Consider the following 19,615-nt stretch of genomic DNA (forward strand, 5'->3'; position numbering starts at 1 on the left):
TAAATGAGAATGTGCAACTATCTGATAGGTTTCTATAGAGGTGGGGAGGAGCTGTGGTTTAGACTTAGCTCTCCCTTCGTTGTGCACAGGCTGGTCCCAGCCTCTTGGCACACGATTCCACCCTTCGTGTGGAGACAGCGCCCTAGGGGAGGAATCCCATACTTCCTCTATTTGTAAAGTTGTTGCTAAAGTCTCTGCTTCGTTCCCCACAACTGCTACTTTTCCTTTCGTGGTCATTACAATACATACTGTCCTCAGTACATGATGTTCTTTCTGATAAAGCAAATAAACAGAATCAAAATCAAACAAACTGTGTGAAGTTAATTGTTTGGGTGTGGTTGACTGCAAATGAAATGAACCTGTGTAGTAGCAAACTAATGAGGTGAGAGTGTGAATTGGGATAATATTACCATGTGTGGCTGTGGCCATCACAACAATATACCCAAAGATACTCTATAACAAAGATAACGCATTACAGGCAGCGCCAGTAGTATGCAATGGTATACACTTCCTTTGTCCTTAGTTGGCGTGGTCTACTCTACCCAGTGAAATAATAATAAATATAATAGTATTATTAAGCAAAGAAACAAGTTTTGTTTCAGTTTTAACTTTTAATTCATTGTTTCACGTATAAGTCACTTTAGATTTGTGCTTAGATATGTGGCTTGTGAAAAATGGGTCTGATATTTACTTTGGTGACTATGGGGCGAAAGAATCTGTCATAATCTGTGCTCAGGTTCACCTCTCCCATTGGATTGGATAGACTCAGGACCTACCGCTAGTCTCCTAAAGGGGCGGGGCAGTGGTGAAACCCATGTTACACAGATACAGGAAACGGCTTTGGAGTGAGCCGTTTCCCTTCTAAACCATCTCTGATATACCTAGAAAGAACACTCCAACCAACCATGCCCCAAACCCAGTGAATATAATGTATAATGTAACAACTCACAACAAATGGGAGCAAAACAGATTACCTGAATATCAGGCAGCAATGAGCAACCATGTAATCCAAGAGCATTTAAATTATTTTCTGGCCCATACATATCCACACGGTAAAGAAGGGGTAAACCTAGCCACAAAGCACATCAACAATATCTTTCATTATGTGGCACAACAATCTAACTTACCCTTCCTTAAACTAAACCCTAAAAAGGTAAAGCAAGAAAAATGGTTTGGCGGAAACATTAGGAAAAAACTATGACAAGTATCCAACCAAAAGCACAGGGCTCCAGAAAATCAGGATCTACGTATTCACTATTCTGACACACTCAAACAATATAATCAGTTTCTGGGATCCCTGGAATACCTTAAACAAAGTAATAATAATAATCTAGCCATTCAAGATGGAGATATATTGATAAAGCACTTCAAAAACCTATACCAAACACTACCAAAACCCGTTACATTATGAAATTACTGAAAAAGATTTACACCAAAAACTGAAAACCCTAAAATCAAGAAAATCCTGCGGACCTGACGGCAGCCTAAATGAGATGCTTAAACACACAGACTAAATTCAGATCAGTGATTCTGAAATATGGATATGGAGTGAAAGACTTATAAGCCCCATATTAAAATTACTGTGGGATCTGCATAAATTCACGTCTGGGAAAGGTTTTCTGTTGTCTACTAAATTTATGAATCAATCTTATAAAACATAATTTATTAAACAAAAGCCAAATTGAATTCCTAGCGCAATTTAGAACCGCAGACCAAATTTTTACATTACACACCCTAATTGATAATTATGTGAACAAAAATAATGCAAACATTTTTCAAATTGAAATTTTCAAAAAGTGCTTGATTCAATCTGGCACAACAGACTTTTCTCTAAATTAACTGAAAGTGGTATTGGAGTAAAGGTGTATGATCTGATAAAATCAATGTATACTAACGGAAAATGCTCAATTAAGATTGGAACAAAGACAACAGAATCTTTCTTCCAGGGACCATAGCCCCATACCATTTAATATATACTATTTGTTAATTAATTGGCAAAAAAAAATCCAAAATTGTGTATATATATATACACATATATACATATATACACATACATATATATACACATATATACACACACATATATATATACACATATACACATATATACATATATACACATATATACATATATACATATACACATATATACATACACACACATATATATATATATATATATATATATATATATACACACACACACACATATATATATGTATATATATATATATATATATATATATATATATATACACACATATATACATATACACACACACACATTCCTTTCACATATACATATATATACATATATATATATATATATATATATATATATGAGAGTACTGTACAAATTAAAATAAGTAGAATAAAAAGGCAAGATATTGCTATTAATGTGCAAATTGAATGTAATGTCTGCTTCATTCTCCCCCAGATGTGCAGAGATGGGAATGTGGGTGCAATCTATGGTACAGATCACTCTTTAATATACAACAGTATATGTCATAGGGTCTATGTTATTTATAGATTAAGTTAATGTCTACCTGCTTTGTCATAAAAGCCCTCTTTTATGGGCTGTGTGGGCAAGTGGCCAGGGAACACACCAAAGGCATCTTGTGCCCACAAATTAATGAAAACGTGGGAATAAACAGTATCTTGGGCACACGCAATAGCATTTCGAGCACTCGATAGTAAAACATGGCCTCGATATATATATCTTTTTTCTCTCTATGGCCACTCCGGGGCTCTGTAAGTTAGGGCCAAATCGCAACTGTTTAAATGTTTGGAATAAATATTGCCATGATACACGATCAAATGCCTTTTGAGCATGTAGGGATATAATCATTCATTCTGAACTTTTTGATGATTTGCTATTATGTTTTGTAGACATCGTAAATTATCTCCATAGTATCTTCCAGTAATCAATCTGGTCTGGTCAGGATAAATAATTTGAGTGATTATCTGAACTCGTTCAGCCAAGACTGCTGTTAGCACATGCAGATCCCCGTTGAGCAGTGATATTGGTCTATAGGACTGGCATTCAGTGGGGTCTTTACCCTCTTTATGTATTAGATGCCTTTATCCAAGACGGTGCCATAGTTTTTTATTCTAATGCATGATGGTATGCTGTTAATAACAGGGGAGACAACAAATCTTTAAAGGTTTTGTAGAATACAATAATATATCCATCTGGCCCTGGGCTTTTATTGTTTTTGAGTGTTGAGATCACCTGCTTCATCTCCCATTCCTCCTTAGCCATCTGTCAATTCAGCAAATTTTGATGTGATTAAGAAACTCGAGTTTTGCATCATTGGACCACTCAAAGCGCTTTTCACTACATATCATTCACCCCATTCAAACACTGATGGCAGGTGCCAAGTGCTCATCGGAACAAAGAAACGAATCATTCACACACACTCACGGGACAATTTGGGGTTCAGTATCTTGCACAAGGACACAAATTAGATTATTGCATTTTCATTTTCATTTTTACTCAAGTAACATATACTTGCGTGGAAAATTATAATGTCATTATGGAATTACATTCTAATATAGTCCCCTATACGCTTACATGCCCACAGTATAAGGGGCGATGTTTCATTGGAATTGTTTTCTAGATATTTCTTGAGCTCTGCTGTGATGAAGTTTATCCAAAGGAGAGATGCATTAAGTCTCCATTGTTTGGAGGTTGGTCTATGGACTATATCCTTTCGTGCAACAGGTACATGGTCAGAGAGAGTAATGGGCAGCATCTAGCTGTCCGTTCTGTGTGTGTGCTGAAAAAAAATCTGGTGTTTGTACACAGCCCTTACTTGGTAAAGGAGAAATAAATAAACACAACACTATTCCAGCCATGATTTGTGTGTCAGGTAACGTTAAGTGACTTGCCCAGCTGACTTTCTAGTTTCCCAAGATATGCTGTTGTTGTTGTTGTTGTGAAGTTAGCTATAGTAGCAGGAGAGTTGTGAGTATCGCTGTCTGGAGCTGGTATGCTGGCTCTGGGAAACCCACAACCTAGCTAAGCTAACCCACAACCTAGCTAACGTTAGTTATATTACTTGCTGTATCATTGTTCGCTCTATATCATGGTATTTGTCATGGTATTGAATTTCTCCAGAATCATATACCCCACCTTTATCGTTAGATTTAAGTTATGTATGTCATGTTGTTTTCTTATTGACAGCTTGCTAAGGTTAACGTTGCTGTCTTTGTGCTATCAAACGTTAGCTTAGCAGGCTTACCCTAAACATTATGGTATTCGGGTCAATGACGTGATGCCAATTTTTTTGTGTCCATGTGGTTTAAATAAATTTTAAAGGATTAACATTTGAAAATAAACTTGCAAATTATTTGCATACAAACTTTTTTGAGGACCTAGTCTAAAATTTCTGGTTTTAATCAATTTTGAGAGAATATTTGGATTATAATGGCAAAAATGTCAATGTGGTGTAACTGTAAAAACTTTTTACCAAATGATTAAACTTGCTTTAAAAACATGAAATTTCAATAAAACACATATTTCATATGTGGTGGTGTAACCAAAGAACACACAATCAAGGAGCCATTTTGTTAATATTGTGCAAGAAGACCATGTAACGAGAAATTATATTATAACTCTCTTGTAATTCTCTCCAATAAATTTTGATATTATCATGGTATTGCCAGGTATGCTTAGGTTTAAATGTCAAATGCTATGACCACAGGAAAACACTGATAATTCATCAGTTATAAAAATTAGTATTTACTTTAAAAAATTATGTTTTAAAATAAAATATTATGTTCTGGTCTCTGTAAAAATGTAGTGAGCAGGTTACATTGCTGTCTCTGTCTCTCTCCTCTGCTATCTGTCTGTCTCATATTCTTTTTCAGCGCTGGCACAGCGTGAAAACAAAGTGTGGAGATAGGTCTGGCTATGCAGACTATGGACCGAGAGCGGGGCTAAGCTCGGGCTGAGCTACATGCAGAGCAGAGAGCAGTGGACAGGATGAAGCTGTCTCCTTTCCGCAGGGTTGTGTGGAGGTGTAGACGATTTAATTTGTGTTTTAAAATGTAACCACTGTGAAACAATCAGAAAATAACATTTTATTTATCTGATTCACTGCTGATGCCGCTCCTTCTCTTCATTCATTTTCTAGCTCTCCCTCTTGCTCTGAGGCGGGCCCAACTTTGAATCGTGTGTTTACAAACAGCAACCTACAAATCCTACTGATTCTCCCTTTATTACAATTATTACAATAGAATAGAGCCCCTTTTCCCCCAATAGATGCCACTTTCAAGCAAGGGAAAAGTGGCTCTTCACAGAGCTCGCTGATCCTGCTGCAAGGGCCAATTACCTTGCCAAAAGACATGAAACAAAATAAAACACCAAGTTCAGTGACTGTGTTGACTGTAATGTTGACTGTAATGCTTGATTTTCAGTGTCAATTTCTTCAACAATGGCCTTTGACTGTAGAAGCAACATGGTCAGGCGGCGTAACTGGTTTGTGTCAATTGGCGTAATTTTTCTTAAAAAATATGATAATATACAGGAAAATTAATGTGAAAATCAAATGTAATCCTCTATTTCAGTGTAATAACATGTTGTTGTTGTTTTTTTAACATAATTTGTCAATGATTATTTAGAAAACAGATGTTTTCAGCATATGTTCCACACAATACTCTCTGGATTCGGATGTTATAGCTTGTAAATATGTAAATAGTTCATTTTTCTCTCTGGATTAGGATGTTACTACATGTTATAAATTGTTTGTTTGAATTTCTTTCTCCTACCTCCCTTTGTAGATTTATTTATTTTTTACTTCAAATACATGATGTAGTGAGTTTGTGAACCCTCATTTGTGACGACACTCACCTATCACTCAAAGTGGCCATGTATAACTTTAAGCCTTATTATAATTTAAACGGAGAGGTTATATAAATGAGCGGGTAAATTAGCTATAGACCAAAACCATTTTTTGTACCAGTCTGTAAACATGTTAATTTCTACTGTGAAGTTGGGCATTTTAACATGGGGGCTTATGTAGATTGAATCACTTTTGAAGCCAGGCTCAAGTGGTCATTCGAGGATCTGCAGTTTTTGGCACTTCCGTGTTGGCTTCATTTTTCAGCACAGGAGGTTGCCACTTGAGTAAATGGCATACTTTTTGTCGAAGTATCAAACATAAACATATTATTGGTCAGTTAAATTAAGGAGAAAACTCCTTCATACATGAGGGACAACTACACAAATAGTCTGGGTAAAGAATAATAAAGTAGTCTAGGGGTGTGTGTGAAAATTGGCGGGAAACCTGTCAACAGTTTAAGCTACCATTCTTTATCAGTGCTCACAATATATAAGTTAGCTAACCGTGAACAGTCAATTAAAACCTGTTGTGATTAACGTGAGTTACTTGTGTAACACTGAACTAGCCGAGACATTTTAGTGTAGATATCTGCTGTAACGTTAGTTTTGGCATATCCATGAGTAATTTAGATGTCTGTCTGCTTAAGCCGGTTAAATTACGTTAGCCTAAACAGCTGGTCTTCACTGTTAGCTAGTGTCTCCTAGCAGACCCATATGACAATAGTGCAGGAAGATGATTTTTTTTCTCAGAGCATATTGCTCCTTAAGTGACTTGACACTGCCTGTTTATTGTTTGCAAGTGGCCATGGTATCAACGTTATATTAGTAATACATGCCAGCACCAGCTAATCTAGCTAGTTGCTAACGTTGGCCTCTAACCTGCTGCACTGTCCACTGCTTCTCACCGTCAGACCGGAATTGTGGTGGAGTTAACGCTCATTTCACTAGTTACTTTGAGGCCACATAGACTGAAATGTTGGAACACTTTGTTAGTAGAAGTCATTGCCCTGAAAATCCTGAAAAATCTAATATCACAGATATGGGAGTCACTATTGTCATGCATGCATCACGTCCAATGGGTGGTTAAGGTGGGGCATGAGGTTAAGGTAGGGGTGGGAGATACCAAGTTTAGTGAGTCCCATCACCATACAGTGGTAAAACACATATTTTCAAGTTTAAAGTTATGCCCCTCCCCTATTGCCAAAATAAAAAACATAAGTCCCTCCCCAGTGCTTAAAAAAATATTTGATGTGCCTCCCCTGTTTTGCACCAGGTTCAGTTTAGCCTTTGTAGGCTACATTCTTCGGAGGATGCATCCCCTGAATTTAGACACAGCTTTGGTGTACTTAAATACAAAAGGCTCCTATATTTTCATTAGCAAGGCTGACACAAATCTCCATTACATGTATTTATAGTATCAATCTATCACACTGTAAAAGGCCCTTCACTGGTACAGTTCATACCTACATTTAAAATGCTCAAATACATAAATTGTCCTTTTATTTGTGTTAATTTAAGTCACACCTAATTAAAAGGTGTCAAGATTTCACAACTCATTATTTCCTGAAATTCAGTTGTTTTATAAAACTTTATAATTTCAGTTCACAAAACTCCCTGAAAGCACTTAAATCAAAAGTTCCTATAACAACTGCCCTGTACCGACAGAACCAGTTTGAACTGGTTTTGCTGGCAGTACAGTTTCTTTGTTGGGGTCAGTTGTACATGAAGTCCCCTGGGAATTATACTCTATTTAAGACATGTAAATACTCTTTTGCAGTGTTTAAATCCCAGTTCTAGCCAAATTGTCGAGGTAATACTGCACAGTGAGCCGCAGGCTAGTCAGAGGTAAAGCAGATGTAGCTATAATGTTGGCAGAGAGTAAATATGTCCAATTTAGATTATACCACCTGGTTGAGGACTTACTGCAATCTGAAGAATATGAATATGTGTGTGCATTTTTAATACTGTACCATTTCGATGCAGTTTGTAAATGTTGTGATGCTAATTGTGGTTAGCGTGTTAGCATGCTAGCTACATTAGCGTAGCTCTCAGTGCACAGTATCAGTCCACATTACTGTGTATTGGTAGTGTGTTTGGTGTTGTTAGCTAAGACCTAAAGTTAAAACTACCTTAGTATGATCCCAGATAGCAAACGTTAATTCAAGATTATGGTCAGAAAGGATGGTAGAATCAACATTGCATTTGGGTCATGTTTTCAACAATGAAATATGAAATGTGAAATACTGTCTTAGTGTGCCTACTGCCAAAATATTTTAAATTAAATATGAAGTGGGGAACAACCATTTTAGGTGTGTGTTGGACACGTTTGTTTTAAATAAAGCACTTATTTCACTTAACTTCATCAACTTGTTTAGTTTTAGATGACAAAAACCCTCAAAATAATTTAGATTTAATGAAACATCTTAATGTTGTTTTTGGAGGGAAATGGCAAAGAGGAGGGAGATCCAAGCCCTCCCCTAGAAAAAACGCCATATTCAACTGCAACTGCCCAACGTTTTCATCATTTCGGTTGAGGCAGATGGCTACCCACCCTGAGTCTGGTTCTGCTCGCAGTTTCTGCCTCTTAAAAGGAAGTGGCTCTCTGTAAGAAATATAAAGAGTACAGTCTAGAACGGCTCTATATGAAAAGTGCAATGAAATAAATTGAATTGAATTTCTCACCAGCCTGTGGAGAAGGAAGTAGCTAAGTTTTAAAATGGTCCATGATTGTAACAGTAATATTTGACGGTCATCTGGTGGGGAGCAAGCAAACAATAGGCTAGTTTGCTCAGTAAAGAAAAAAAAACTCCAAATGTATGTTAGCAGATGAGAGCTTTCAAGTTCTTTAAAAATGTCCCGTTAGGTAGTTTTTGTTATATAGCAAACATTTTAACCTTGAACCAGTGCCATTATCTTGCTGTCTTTACAGGTTGTGAAAACAGATAGTTTGCTAGGTTAGTAGCAAACTTTTTTTTTTAAAACTTACTTATTGCAGTTAGCTGTACTATTTAATGCCACCTTTGCAGGTGCTCAAACTAGTAAGATTATATACATCCATTTTTATACTTTTATACTTACTGTATATGCTAACCTAAGGAAGGCAAATTGATGATTGTTTATTAAAGGTGGGGTATGCGATTCTGGAGAAATCCAATACCATGATATAGAGCAAACAATACAGCAAGTAATGTAACTAACGTTAGCTAGGTTGTGGGTTAGCCTAGCTACGTTGTGGGTTAGCAAACTGTCGCTACAGTTGCTGCTGCGAAGCTAACAGCCAGAGAGGACGAGACGGTTTCCCAGAGCAGCACACCAGCTCCAGACAGCGATACTCACAACTTTTCTGCTACTATAGCTAACATCACAACAACAACAACAACAGCATATCATGGCAAACTAGAAAGTAAGCTGAATGTCCGTGGGCAAGTCACTTAACGTTACCTGACACACAAATCATGGAACAAACCATGAGCTAGCAAACCGTGAGGAGATATTCACTGGATATGACAAAAAGACGTGTATTAGATTAGAATCACATACCATCCCTTTAAAAGAAAATAAATTATTTATCAGGTTAGTTTGCCCTCAAATCCTTCAGAGAAACAACATTTTATAGTAATCCTTTCATTTAACGGGAAACTTTCTGTGGGTTCCTTATCAGGATTCATGTTAACAGTATTTCAAGCTGTATGCTGACACCTCCTTTGAGACCGGTGGGAGCTTCCTACATAACTTGCACCTGACTTAATTAAGTTAAATGAATTTTAGGGCAAAATAAATGTTTCACTATAGGCTATTGTATTGTGGAGAGCTGCTTGAAATGTCCTTGTTTGCCAACAATGCAAAGTCTTTTTTGTCAAAGTCTGGGCCGCATATTCAGTCATCTTTTTTATTGGCTGCACTGAGGAGATACTTGGGGGAAAGTACTAGTATGTCAGAGTTACTGTGTCAAAATTTGGTGTATGGTCATTTCTGAGGCCATGGTTGTTGGTATTTTTTAATGGGATTGTATTATTGTTATTTTGTCCACAAGCCCGTACTGTACTGTACATTAAAATTCAGTCCAATACAACAACTGCAATCTAAGTGCATTACATATTGGACTAATGTTACTCTCTGTCCACCCCCTTAGCTACTCCAACCAACCACTCACTGTCTCCAAACTGTCAAGGTTGGACTTCCAAGGTGATCTACAGAAAACGTCCACCACTAGAAAAGGTCTACCGTGAGCTTCAGGTGGGAATACAGGGCAGACAAGAGGTCCTTCAAGGAGACAGTAATGAAAGTGCATGTTATGTGAGTTTGTACCATAGTAAACTATGAATAATATGGATTTAATGCCCCTTTTAGCCCCATTAAAATAATTATATTTGGTTTTGTTTAATCTGGTTTGTTAGCAAGATGAACATTCATACTTCAGTTTTAGTAATATACATTAACACCTGAACACCTGAATAGTGACTGTATTCAGTAATGTGTTAACCATCAAAACATGAACAGTGTTCTCTAATTTCTTGTTAGTCCTGGCCTTTAAGGTCTTTAAAATGTAAAAAAAAATGTTCTAAAAGTATTTCACTCACTGTTCAAAAGTATAAAATGTAGTGATATTATATTTCACTAAGTATAGTTTCATAAATATTACAAGGCACATTTAATCATTGTGTTAGTAAATATTATGTAAATTTAAATTGATCCTACTGTCATTGATGTTTTAGGAAATGTTAGCTAATTTTCTTCTTTTTTTATTGAAGCAAATGTTTTCTTGAACTTAATTGACATGTTGAGAACAATATCATGTACAAATGTATAAATAAATGAAATGTCGTGAAAAGGTCTGGTTTCTTGTAGTTGATTAATGTAATATTGTTTCAGTATATCAAAGTCAAGTAAAGTTCAATCCCAGGCACCCTTTTAGATAATGGGTGAATCAGTATTGATTCAGTGTCTGTCATGATTGAAAATCACATTTATTCAACATTCAACAACGAATTGGCTCTTATAAAATTTAATTTCTCAGCAGCCTGTGGAGAACGAGGTAGCTACGTTTAAATCTAATCTAGGGAAAAGAAAATGCTGTCAACTCATAGCTGCATTGTTGTCTTGGTAAATTGGTTAACATTAAACATAACAAGCGCTTTCAATTTGGTTTCAATGTCAGGCATCAATGTAGATTCAATCCTTCTGCCTGACAATATTTCACTGTTGATTCAATCATATTTTGTTATCTATATAGCACATGAGCTTTTGGTTGATTAAAGTGACTGAGGAGACAGACATTTGTAGTCATTGGACGATGCGTTTCCATTTCAAAAAAGAAAAAGCTACCCTGCACCTCCTCACGAAAACTAATGACAGTTGGCATTTAGGATTAGCAGGTCTATGCTGCCCTCTGCTGGACAACACTGAAATGAAATACACCTTTTCACTATGTTTTCTGTGTCGTGATACGATTTTAACGTGATGTGGAACATTCATGTTGCAGTGGACAACAATTAAATCAGTTATTAAAGACAAAAAGCTAAATAATTCTCCTTTTAACATATGTCTTTCATTTAATGACAGTAAATGCAAACATAAATAGGAAATACAAATAATGTGTATTGTATTTCACTTTATTTAGTTTGATTTGCTTTAGTTTAGGCATTTTAAATCTTCTACATTTCACTGGCAATGCTACTCTATCGCAGTACACAAAACTGCTCCCTTACAGCTGGTTCAGACAAATTGATGAGAATCAAGAGCCCAGGTAAATATGTAACAATGAACTAACATTTGAAAAGGCAAGACAAATATATCAAAGCCTTATGCGAGAATAAACTGGTCAAAGAATACTAAAGACTTACATTTGTATTGTACATCACCTTTAATTTAAGTGAAGGATTTCACGTGATCTTTTTCACAAAAGATTACTTCTTACAATTTTGTCTAACAGACTCCATGAGTAACTGACTAAACTTGGCAACATCACATTTAGTCATAACAAACACACTGTGGCTCTTTTTCAGCGTATTTGTTCGATCTAGTACCATCATGCCGCGAGACATCGAACCCTGCAACTCCACACGGACGGGACACTCGATTCTCTCTGTCACCACACTGCCGTCAATACAGGCTGCCATCGCATAGGCATCGTAAGACACAAAGCCAGGTCCAAAGTACACATCTCTCTTATTTATCATAGCTTCTTTGGAGTAAGCCCAGCATTTAGATGTTATCATCTTCATAAAGCCTGCAGCAGGTGTATCCTGGTTGATCAACTCTTCGAAGAATTCCTGTACAAGTGAAATCAATGAAATCATCTAGAAGTGGAACAGTCATGTGGGGTTATGTAGTCCTTCGCAAGCACACATCTTACCCACGTCAGTGCGTTTCTGCAGGAATATTCCCACGATGCCAGGTATGTTGGGCAGAGAAACTCTTCAAGAACAATATAGGCAGACTCTGGATCCTTTGCAAAGTTAAACTCTGCACACAGTGTCACATTTCCTATTCCTACAAAAGACAAAATCAAGTTACACAAGCCTACATGTTTCGAAAACAAACACTGTAATCATGTGGAGGTATTACCTTCCATGTTGCCACCCATAATGTACAGATCTTTGAGCTTTTGGGGAAAACATGGATCTAGTCTGACAGCCAATGCCAGATTAGTGAGCGGGCCAAGGGCCACCAAGGAGACCTGTGGGAAGAACATTTTAGTGGTACAACACCAGAAAGCAGCCGCACATTACAGACAGACCACAGAGAAGTTTCTCACCTGCTTCTGGTTTTCAGTCACCAGCCTAATCATTGCATTGACCGCATGCTCGCTCTGGATTTTCTCCTCCCACTGTGGATCTTTGTTTTCAATCACATCCCCAAGTCCATCACTTCCAAAGTGGTCACTAAGTGGGTTACTGGCTCCAACCAGAGGACCACCAGCACCTTGAAACACTGGAATCTGCAGACAAACGTTGCTCAGTGCTATTTTCAGTAGGGTTTGTTGACAGACTTGCAGGCAAGAATGAGATAATACAGTATAAACCGTACTGTTCATTTTCTTTATTACAAAAGTAGAGGCCTCTGCTCATTACCCATCTCCTATCAACAGTCAACGTTGGTTGGTTCTTACTGTCATATTAATCATTTTGTAACAATTTTAGAAGGCACTGATCCTGCTGATAGGGGCAGCAGATAAGAAAAAACTCACATGGTTCAATTGGGAAGGAAATGACAAACAACCTATTTTATCATTTAGGTTGGAGAACATGTTGAAAAACCAAACTTACTAAATCTACTCCAACACAGGAATGAGACAATGAGTTCACATTCTATCTGTTCAGGTATAAAATTGTTTATCTGGTCATTTAAATAAAGCTTCAGTGAGCTTACCCCCTCACGCTCACAGATGGAGAGCACCCTCAGAACATTCTGACACACATTCTCAACTGCTGCATTCCCAAACACACAGGTAACGCCCACGATCTGAATGTTGGGTGCTGCCAAGGCCATCATTATAGCCTGAGCATCGTCTATGCCGCAGTCTGTGTCGATGATCACCTGCTTCTTTGCCATGGTCTTCTGTAAAATTCATATTTCCAAAATCAAAATCAAAATAATCCATTAGGTCTTTCAAAGGCTGTTTGGTTGAGGTCAGGCGCATTCCTTCTCAGTTTGAGCATTAGAAGCAAAATGTACTTAAAGTATCAAATGTCAAAGTACTCAGTATGCAGAATGGCACCTTTAAAAGTGTTAGTATTTTATAGAATATTATATTATTCTGTTTTTATCACTAACCAATACATGTAAGAATATTATCAATGTGGAGCCAATTTTAGATCCTGCACAGTAGTGCGTCATATCATATAAGCACATCATGTTTTTTTATGAGAAAAGTAACTGTAAGTGTCAAATAAATGTAGTGGAGTAACAAGTATAATATTTGCCTCTGAAATGTAGTGGAGTAGAGATATATAGTAGCATTAAATGGAAATACTCAAGTATGTCAAAATTGTACTTAAGTACAGTACTTGAGTAAATGTACTTAGTTTCATTCCACCACTGCTGTGTATTGAGGATAAAGACAATATTTTATTTCTTTCCTGCAGAGTTTTCAGCAGCATCAAATGACAAAGTGAAAGTAATATTTAATTTGTATCATAGTAAAGATTATCAATTTAGTGAAACTTAGAACACTTCTTGGAAAAATAGATCCTTCAAATACAGTTATTTATTTATTTTTTATTATTATTATTATTTTAAATTATTTGGATGTTTCTCTTATCTAGACAATTAGTCACACAGGGGAGTTTAGAGTGTCCAATTAACCTAAGCTGCATGTCTTTGGACTGTGGGAAGAAACCGGAGCACCCGGAGTAAACCCAGGCAGGCATGGGGAGAACATGCACACTCCACACAGACAGTCTGTGAGGTGACAGTGCTAACCACTGCACCACCGTGCCGCCTTTTATATTTAATGGGGGGGGTGGCAGAGGAGGTCTGAGCAGGATGGTGAGGTCCCTCCAGTTCATTTGAAATCCTGGAGGAATCTTTTCCACAGAGAACGTCTCTTAGGTTTCTTGTCGATCACTGCCATCTTTTGCTCGAGATCGACAATTCTGTCCATGGTTTTCTGCTGGAGGGCCTGTTGTTGTATCATTTGCAGGAGACTGGACTTTTCCTCTTCCCACTGGAGTGTCTCCCTCTTTAGGTCCTCCTCTGCCTGGACCAGCGCAGCCACCAGTCTGGAGTTTTCTTCCCTCTGATGGGCCAGGGAAGTCTCCACTTTCTTCTGCTGATTCAATTCTTTTTCAAGAGCTTCCTCCAGCTTTCTAATTTTGCGGAGAGTCTCTTTTTCAGAGAGCTCCCTGTTAATTATTTCCAGCTGGAGAGTCTTGATCCTGGTCTCGTGTCTTACATCAGCCTGTATATTCAGAGCTGTCTGAGTTTGGAGACTTTCTTTCAGACGCTCCACCTTAGTTATCAAAAACACCTGCTGACTTTTGAGTCTAGTGGTCTCCTCATCTTTGTCTCCCATGAAGTCGAGCTCAGCGACTTCTGTCATTTTAACCCCTGATTTTTGATAGAAAGCCTCCACTGATTTGCTGGCCTTGGCCTTTGGAGCCTGCTGTGGTGTTGTGTCAGGCCCTCTCGGGAGATTATGATAGGCAGCCTTATCTCACATACAGTGATCTTCTTCTGCTGGCGAGGACCTTTTTTTGACAATCAAGGCTTTCACCTTTGCAACTTCACCTTTGAAACCTTGTCTGTTTTTTTAGGGGCCACAACATGTTGTGGTTCTTCTGGTGCCACAGCTGCCTGTGGTTCCTTGGGGACAGCGGATGCTTGTGTTTCTTTGGGTGCCACAGCTACCTTTGGTTCCTTGGGAGCAGCGACTGCCTGTGTTTCCTAGGGTGCCACAGCTACCTGTGTTTCTTTGGGTGCCACAGCTACCTTTGGTTCCTTGGGAGCAGCGACTGCCTGTGGTTCCTCAGGTGCCACAGCTACCTGTGTTTCTTTGGGTGCCACAGCTACCTTTGGTTCCTTGGGAGCAGCGACTGCCTGTGTTTCCTAGGGTGCCACAGCTACCTGTGTTTCTTTGGGTGCCACAGCTACCTTTGGTTCCGTGGGAGCAGCGACTGCCTGTGTTTCCTAGGGTGCCACAGCTACCTGTGTTTCTTTGGGTGCCACAGCTACCTTTGGTTCCTTGGGAACAGCGACTGCCTGTGGTTCCTCAGGTGCCACAGCTACCTGTGTTTCTTTGGGTGCCACAGCTACCTTTGGTTCCTTGGGGACAGCGACTGCCTGTGTTTCCTCGGGTGCCACAGCTACCTGTGTTTCTTTGGGTGCCATGTCAGGTTTTGGTTTGCCCTCTGCCCTCCCGTATTGAGGGCAGACATATATTATGCCTTTTCAAATGAAGGAACACTGGTTTCTCTCTCTGGATCTGGGGATACTCAGTCACATCGAGCTGCTGGCAATAGACAGTCTTATTTCCCTTTTGAATGTTGGTTCCAGTCGATTTTCAGCCAAGGGTTAACTGGCTGGGGCTGTTTCCTCTCCACTGCTGCAGACTTCACGGACTGCTCAGGTTTAGCAGTCTGCTCCATTTTACAGTTCAAGTCTTCAGACAATGCCATGTCAGTCTGTGGTTTCTCAGGGGCCACAGCTACCTGTGGTTCCTCTGGGGCAGCAGCTGCCTGTGGTTTTATCAGGGGCAGCGCCTTTCTGTGGGTCCTCAGGGGCCGCGGCTACTGCATTATTAGTAGTTTGAATAAAATTGAAGCTCCCTGCAAGCTCCGGGGAAAATATTACGGCAAACTCCCTTTAAGAAATATGACATATTAACAATTCCTTACGTGTCCGCAAAAACACATAGCTCTAGAAATACAAGCTAAAAGGTGTCATATGTCAACAGTCTTCTTGTCAATTTGGCATCAGTATAATCCATAAAGACAAACTGTATTTCCGTACTTACATACTTTCTCTACTTCACATTTTGGATTTTGTCGCTACCAGGCTCCATTGTTCAGTGCTATTTTACTGTGTGAATGAGAGGTGAACGTTTCAAAAATTAAGATTTCTGACTAAAATATGTGCTGGTTGGTGGATCAGATACACGCCAAATTAAACACCAACTCATAACACTGTTAATTCACCATCTATCGCGTGTGTGTGAGACAGTATTTGAGGAGTTTTTTCAGTCGTTACCAAAGTAACTAGTAACTACCCAGTTTGCTGCTTCCCGTTTGGTGCTGGAGAGATACAGTATATGCGCAGATGGTAAGAAACAGGTTTTTTGAAAGTGAGGTTTCTTTTGTTTATTTCTATGATTTCAACACAGATTTGTTGTTCACAATGTAGCATTGTCAGGAAAAAAATATGGTGTGTCCCCTGGACGCGTCAACATTGAGTTTACTGCGTTCTTTCGGATTTTAACGCGTCAATGCCATCTAGAGTAACTATATCTATATATGAGTTTCGGAGATGTTTGGGGCCAAGTACAATAACTTACTTTAAAATAATTTATGTCCTTAAGGCATGCTTGAAGTTTAGCTAACTGATCGGTTTCATCTGGCTTGATCGATCGATCGGCTTAATATCACTGATGTTCCCGTCTCTGACTATTTCTGTGTTTTTTTTACTGCTAGTATGTCTGCATCAAAACAGTGTAATGAGTCTGTTGTTGTAAAGTGAATCCTTGATAACTATGCTAGGACTAGGTTTTTAGATATTATGAATACTTTTCCTCCATCAAATGCTTGCTAAGTTGATGATCTAGTGCATGATGTTAATAAGTTATGGTCTTCTTTTGAAACTTAAGAATTTAAAAATGACAGGTAGCCCACAAATCACCTTGGAAAACTGCTGCTATTTGCCAGCTAAAAAGAAACTGTCGCAGGGCAGAGAGACAGTGGAGAAAAAGTAAACTAAATATCTACATCCACAAGTCTCACATGAGAATCTACAATAATGAAAAGAAAGACAAGCTCACTTATCAAAGGTCATTACTCAAAGGTCATTACTGATAACAAACACAACCCCAAAGTCCTCTTCTCCACGATAAACACTCTTTTGAACCAATCTCTGACCTTCAGTTTAAATGATAAAGCCTCAGTTCTCAAATGCCAGGAATTTGCTTTATTTATTATCGAAAACATCGACTGCATTAGATCTAGTATTACAAATGCAGATTCATCAACTCTCTGTGATCTACTGGAAGGGTGAGCCTCCATCTACTATGATATCCTTTAGTTTGTCAACAGATGATGAAATTGCTGTCACCATAAACAAAATGAAGTCATCCACATGTGCACTAGACCCCGTTCCTACAAACCTGTTTAAATTCAGCTTCCAGTGCATCTCTCATGAAACAACAAGAATAATCAATGCATCACTGCAATTAGGTACTTTCCCCTATGCTTTTAAAAATGCTCTGGTAAAACTCCTCCTTAAGAAACCTATCTACAGGCCTATCTCAAATCTGCCTTTTATAAGTAAACTTCTTGAGAAGATTGTATTTGTATATGATCGATCATGGCATTTTAATCACTTGCGATTAAATTGCCATGACTTGAGAAATGGGTGGGTCTCTTTGTCACAGTGCTTGACTGGTTTCGCTTATACCTGTCTGAAAGAAAATTCTTTGTTAGTTTACTTTGTGTCACAGACACTTGAAATCGAATATGGCGTTCCTCAGAGAAGCATTCTGGGTCCTTTTCTCTTTTCTTTATACATGCTCCTTCTGGGCAACATAATTAATCACCATAATTTCAAATATTACTGTTATGCAGACAATATACAACTTTACATCTCTGTTTCGCCAGAGAACCACAGTTCCTTAAATGGTCTTTTTACCTGTCTCACTGACATTAACATTTGGATAAGTAAAACTTTTCTAAAAAGAAACAAGCAGAAAACAGAAATTCTACTTGTTCTACTCAATCCAAAAGCAGAGAGGCAGAGACTTGAGTCAGTGCTTGCTAGCCTGTCCAAGCAAATCAAAATACATGTCACTGATCTGGGAGGGGTTTTAGACTGGTCTTAATTTTATTAGCCATTTTAACAAGGTGACAAAAACATAATTTAGAACTCAGAATGATGCTGAAATGCTGATACATGCTTTTATTACTAGTCGCTTAGACTACTGCACCTCTCTTTTTACTGGTGTCCCTAAAAAGTCTTTAAGAAAATTACAGATAATTCAGAACGCTGCAGCCAGGATTTTGACCAATGCAAAAAAAGAGAGATCACATTACCCCTCTGCTTGCATGACAGCACTGGCTACCTTTATCTTTTAGAATTGATTATAAAATCCTTTTTACTTAGCTACAAAGCCTTACGTAATCTAACACCCTCATACTTTAACGACTGCCTCTCATTTTATGTCCCAACAAGAACTCTCAGATCTTCCACTGCCTTTCTTTTAGAAGTTTCTAAAGTGTCCCATAAGAAATCTGGTAAGGCTGCTTTCTGTTTTTATGGCCTAAACTGTGGTGCCCCCTCCCCTTGGATCTCAGGACAGCAAACTCCCTTGGTAAAAAAGAAAATTACAGACCTATCTTTTTAACTTGGCTTTTAATTTGGTTGACGTTGTTGGTATCATTTATCAAACTGTTTCTGTTTGCTTTTTTCCACTTTTCCTTTCTTTCTATTGCCTTTGTTATTTATTATTGATATGATTTGTCTTGTGAAGCACTTAGGGCTGCATCTTTGCATGAAGTGTGCTATACAAATAAAGTTATTATTATTATTATTATTATTTATTATAAATAGAATGAACTGGCCTATAGGCAGTATGTATTCATTCCCATAAGGTTATTTACACACAATCACTTTACTCCAACTGAACACAATTTGCACAGCCTAGTAAACATGGAAGAGTTGGCTAGGTATATGGGCCTCTATGTTATGTCAGTGTTTACATTAGTAGATAAGTGTATGTGTTTTGCACAACAACAAACTAAGAAATTATATTACTCGACCATTTTGTAGTTAAACGTTGCTATAATAAAGTCTGAGTCAATATTTTAGCATGTGTTATTTATTTTAAAGTTGTTAGAAGATGGTGGAATTACTGTTTTAGCTTTTGAAGGTGTAAAGTACACTCGTCGCCAGTAAAAATGGACACTTACCTTCAGTCTGTGAAGTAAAGTTTAAAGTGCTACCGTAATCGCTCCCGTGATTGCTTTGAGTTGTAGGCTCATTCCATGGTTTACTAACACGGGTTGTAAGAACTAAGAAATTGGCATGTACATTTACAGTAGTTTTCATATAATGCAATAAAATACG

General features: G+C 38.0%; 1 protein-coding gene across 7 annotated transcripts in view; it reads right to left on the reverse strand.

Moving 5' to 3' along the window:
• si:ch211-201h21.5 (uncharacterized protein LOC555526 homolog) overlaps positions 1-19,594 on the reverse strand; it is a 29,278-nt gene extending 9,684 nt beyond the window's left edge. For 4 of the 7 annotated variants that reach the window (XM_044199377.1, XM_044199378.1, XM_044199376.1 and 1 more), the window contains exons 1-4: positions 13,217-13,547; positions 12,603-12,785; positions 12,413-12,524; positions 12,201-12,337 (exon numbers count right to left, since the gene is read on the reverse strand). In XM_044199377.1, the coding sequence (XP_044055312.1) occupies positions 12,201-12,337; positions 12,413-12,524; positions 12,603-12,785; positions 13,217-13,399 (615 nt within the window). In that variant the 5' untranslated portion in view covers positions 13,400-13,547. Of the gene's footprint in view, positions 274-11,441; positions 12,118-12,200; positions 12,338-12,412; positions 12,525-12,602; positions 12,786-13,216; positions 13,548-19,458 lie in introns of those variants that run through there. The other 3 variants (XM_044199374.1, XM_044199375.1, XM_044199372.1) reach the window with 3 other exon arrangements.
• Between the last annotated feature and the right edge of the window lie 21 nt (positions 19,595-19,615).

Source organism: Siniperca chuatsi, linkage group LG6 (assembly GCF_020085105.1).
Source record: "Siniperca chuatsi isolate FFG_IHB_CAS linkage group LG6, ASM2008510v1, whole genome shotgun sequence".
NCBI classification, from domain to species: Eukaryota; Metazoa; Chordata; class Actinopteri; order Centrarchiformes; family Sinipercidae; genus Siniperca; species Siniperca chuatsi.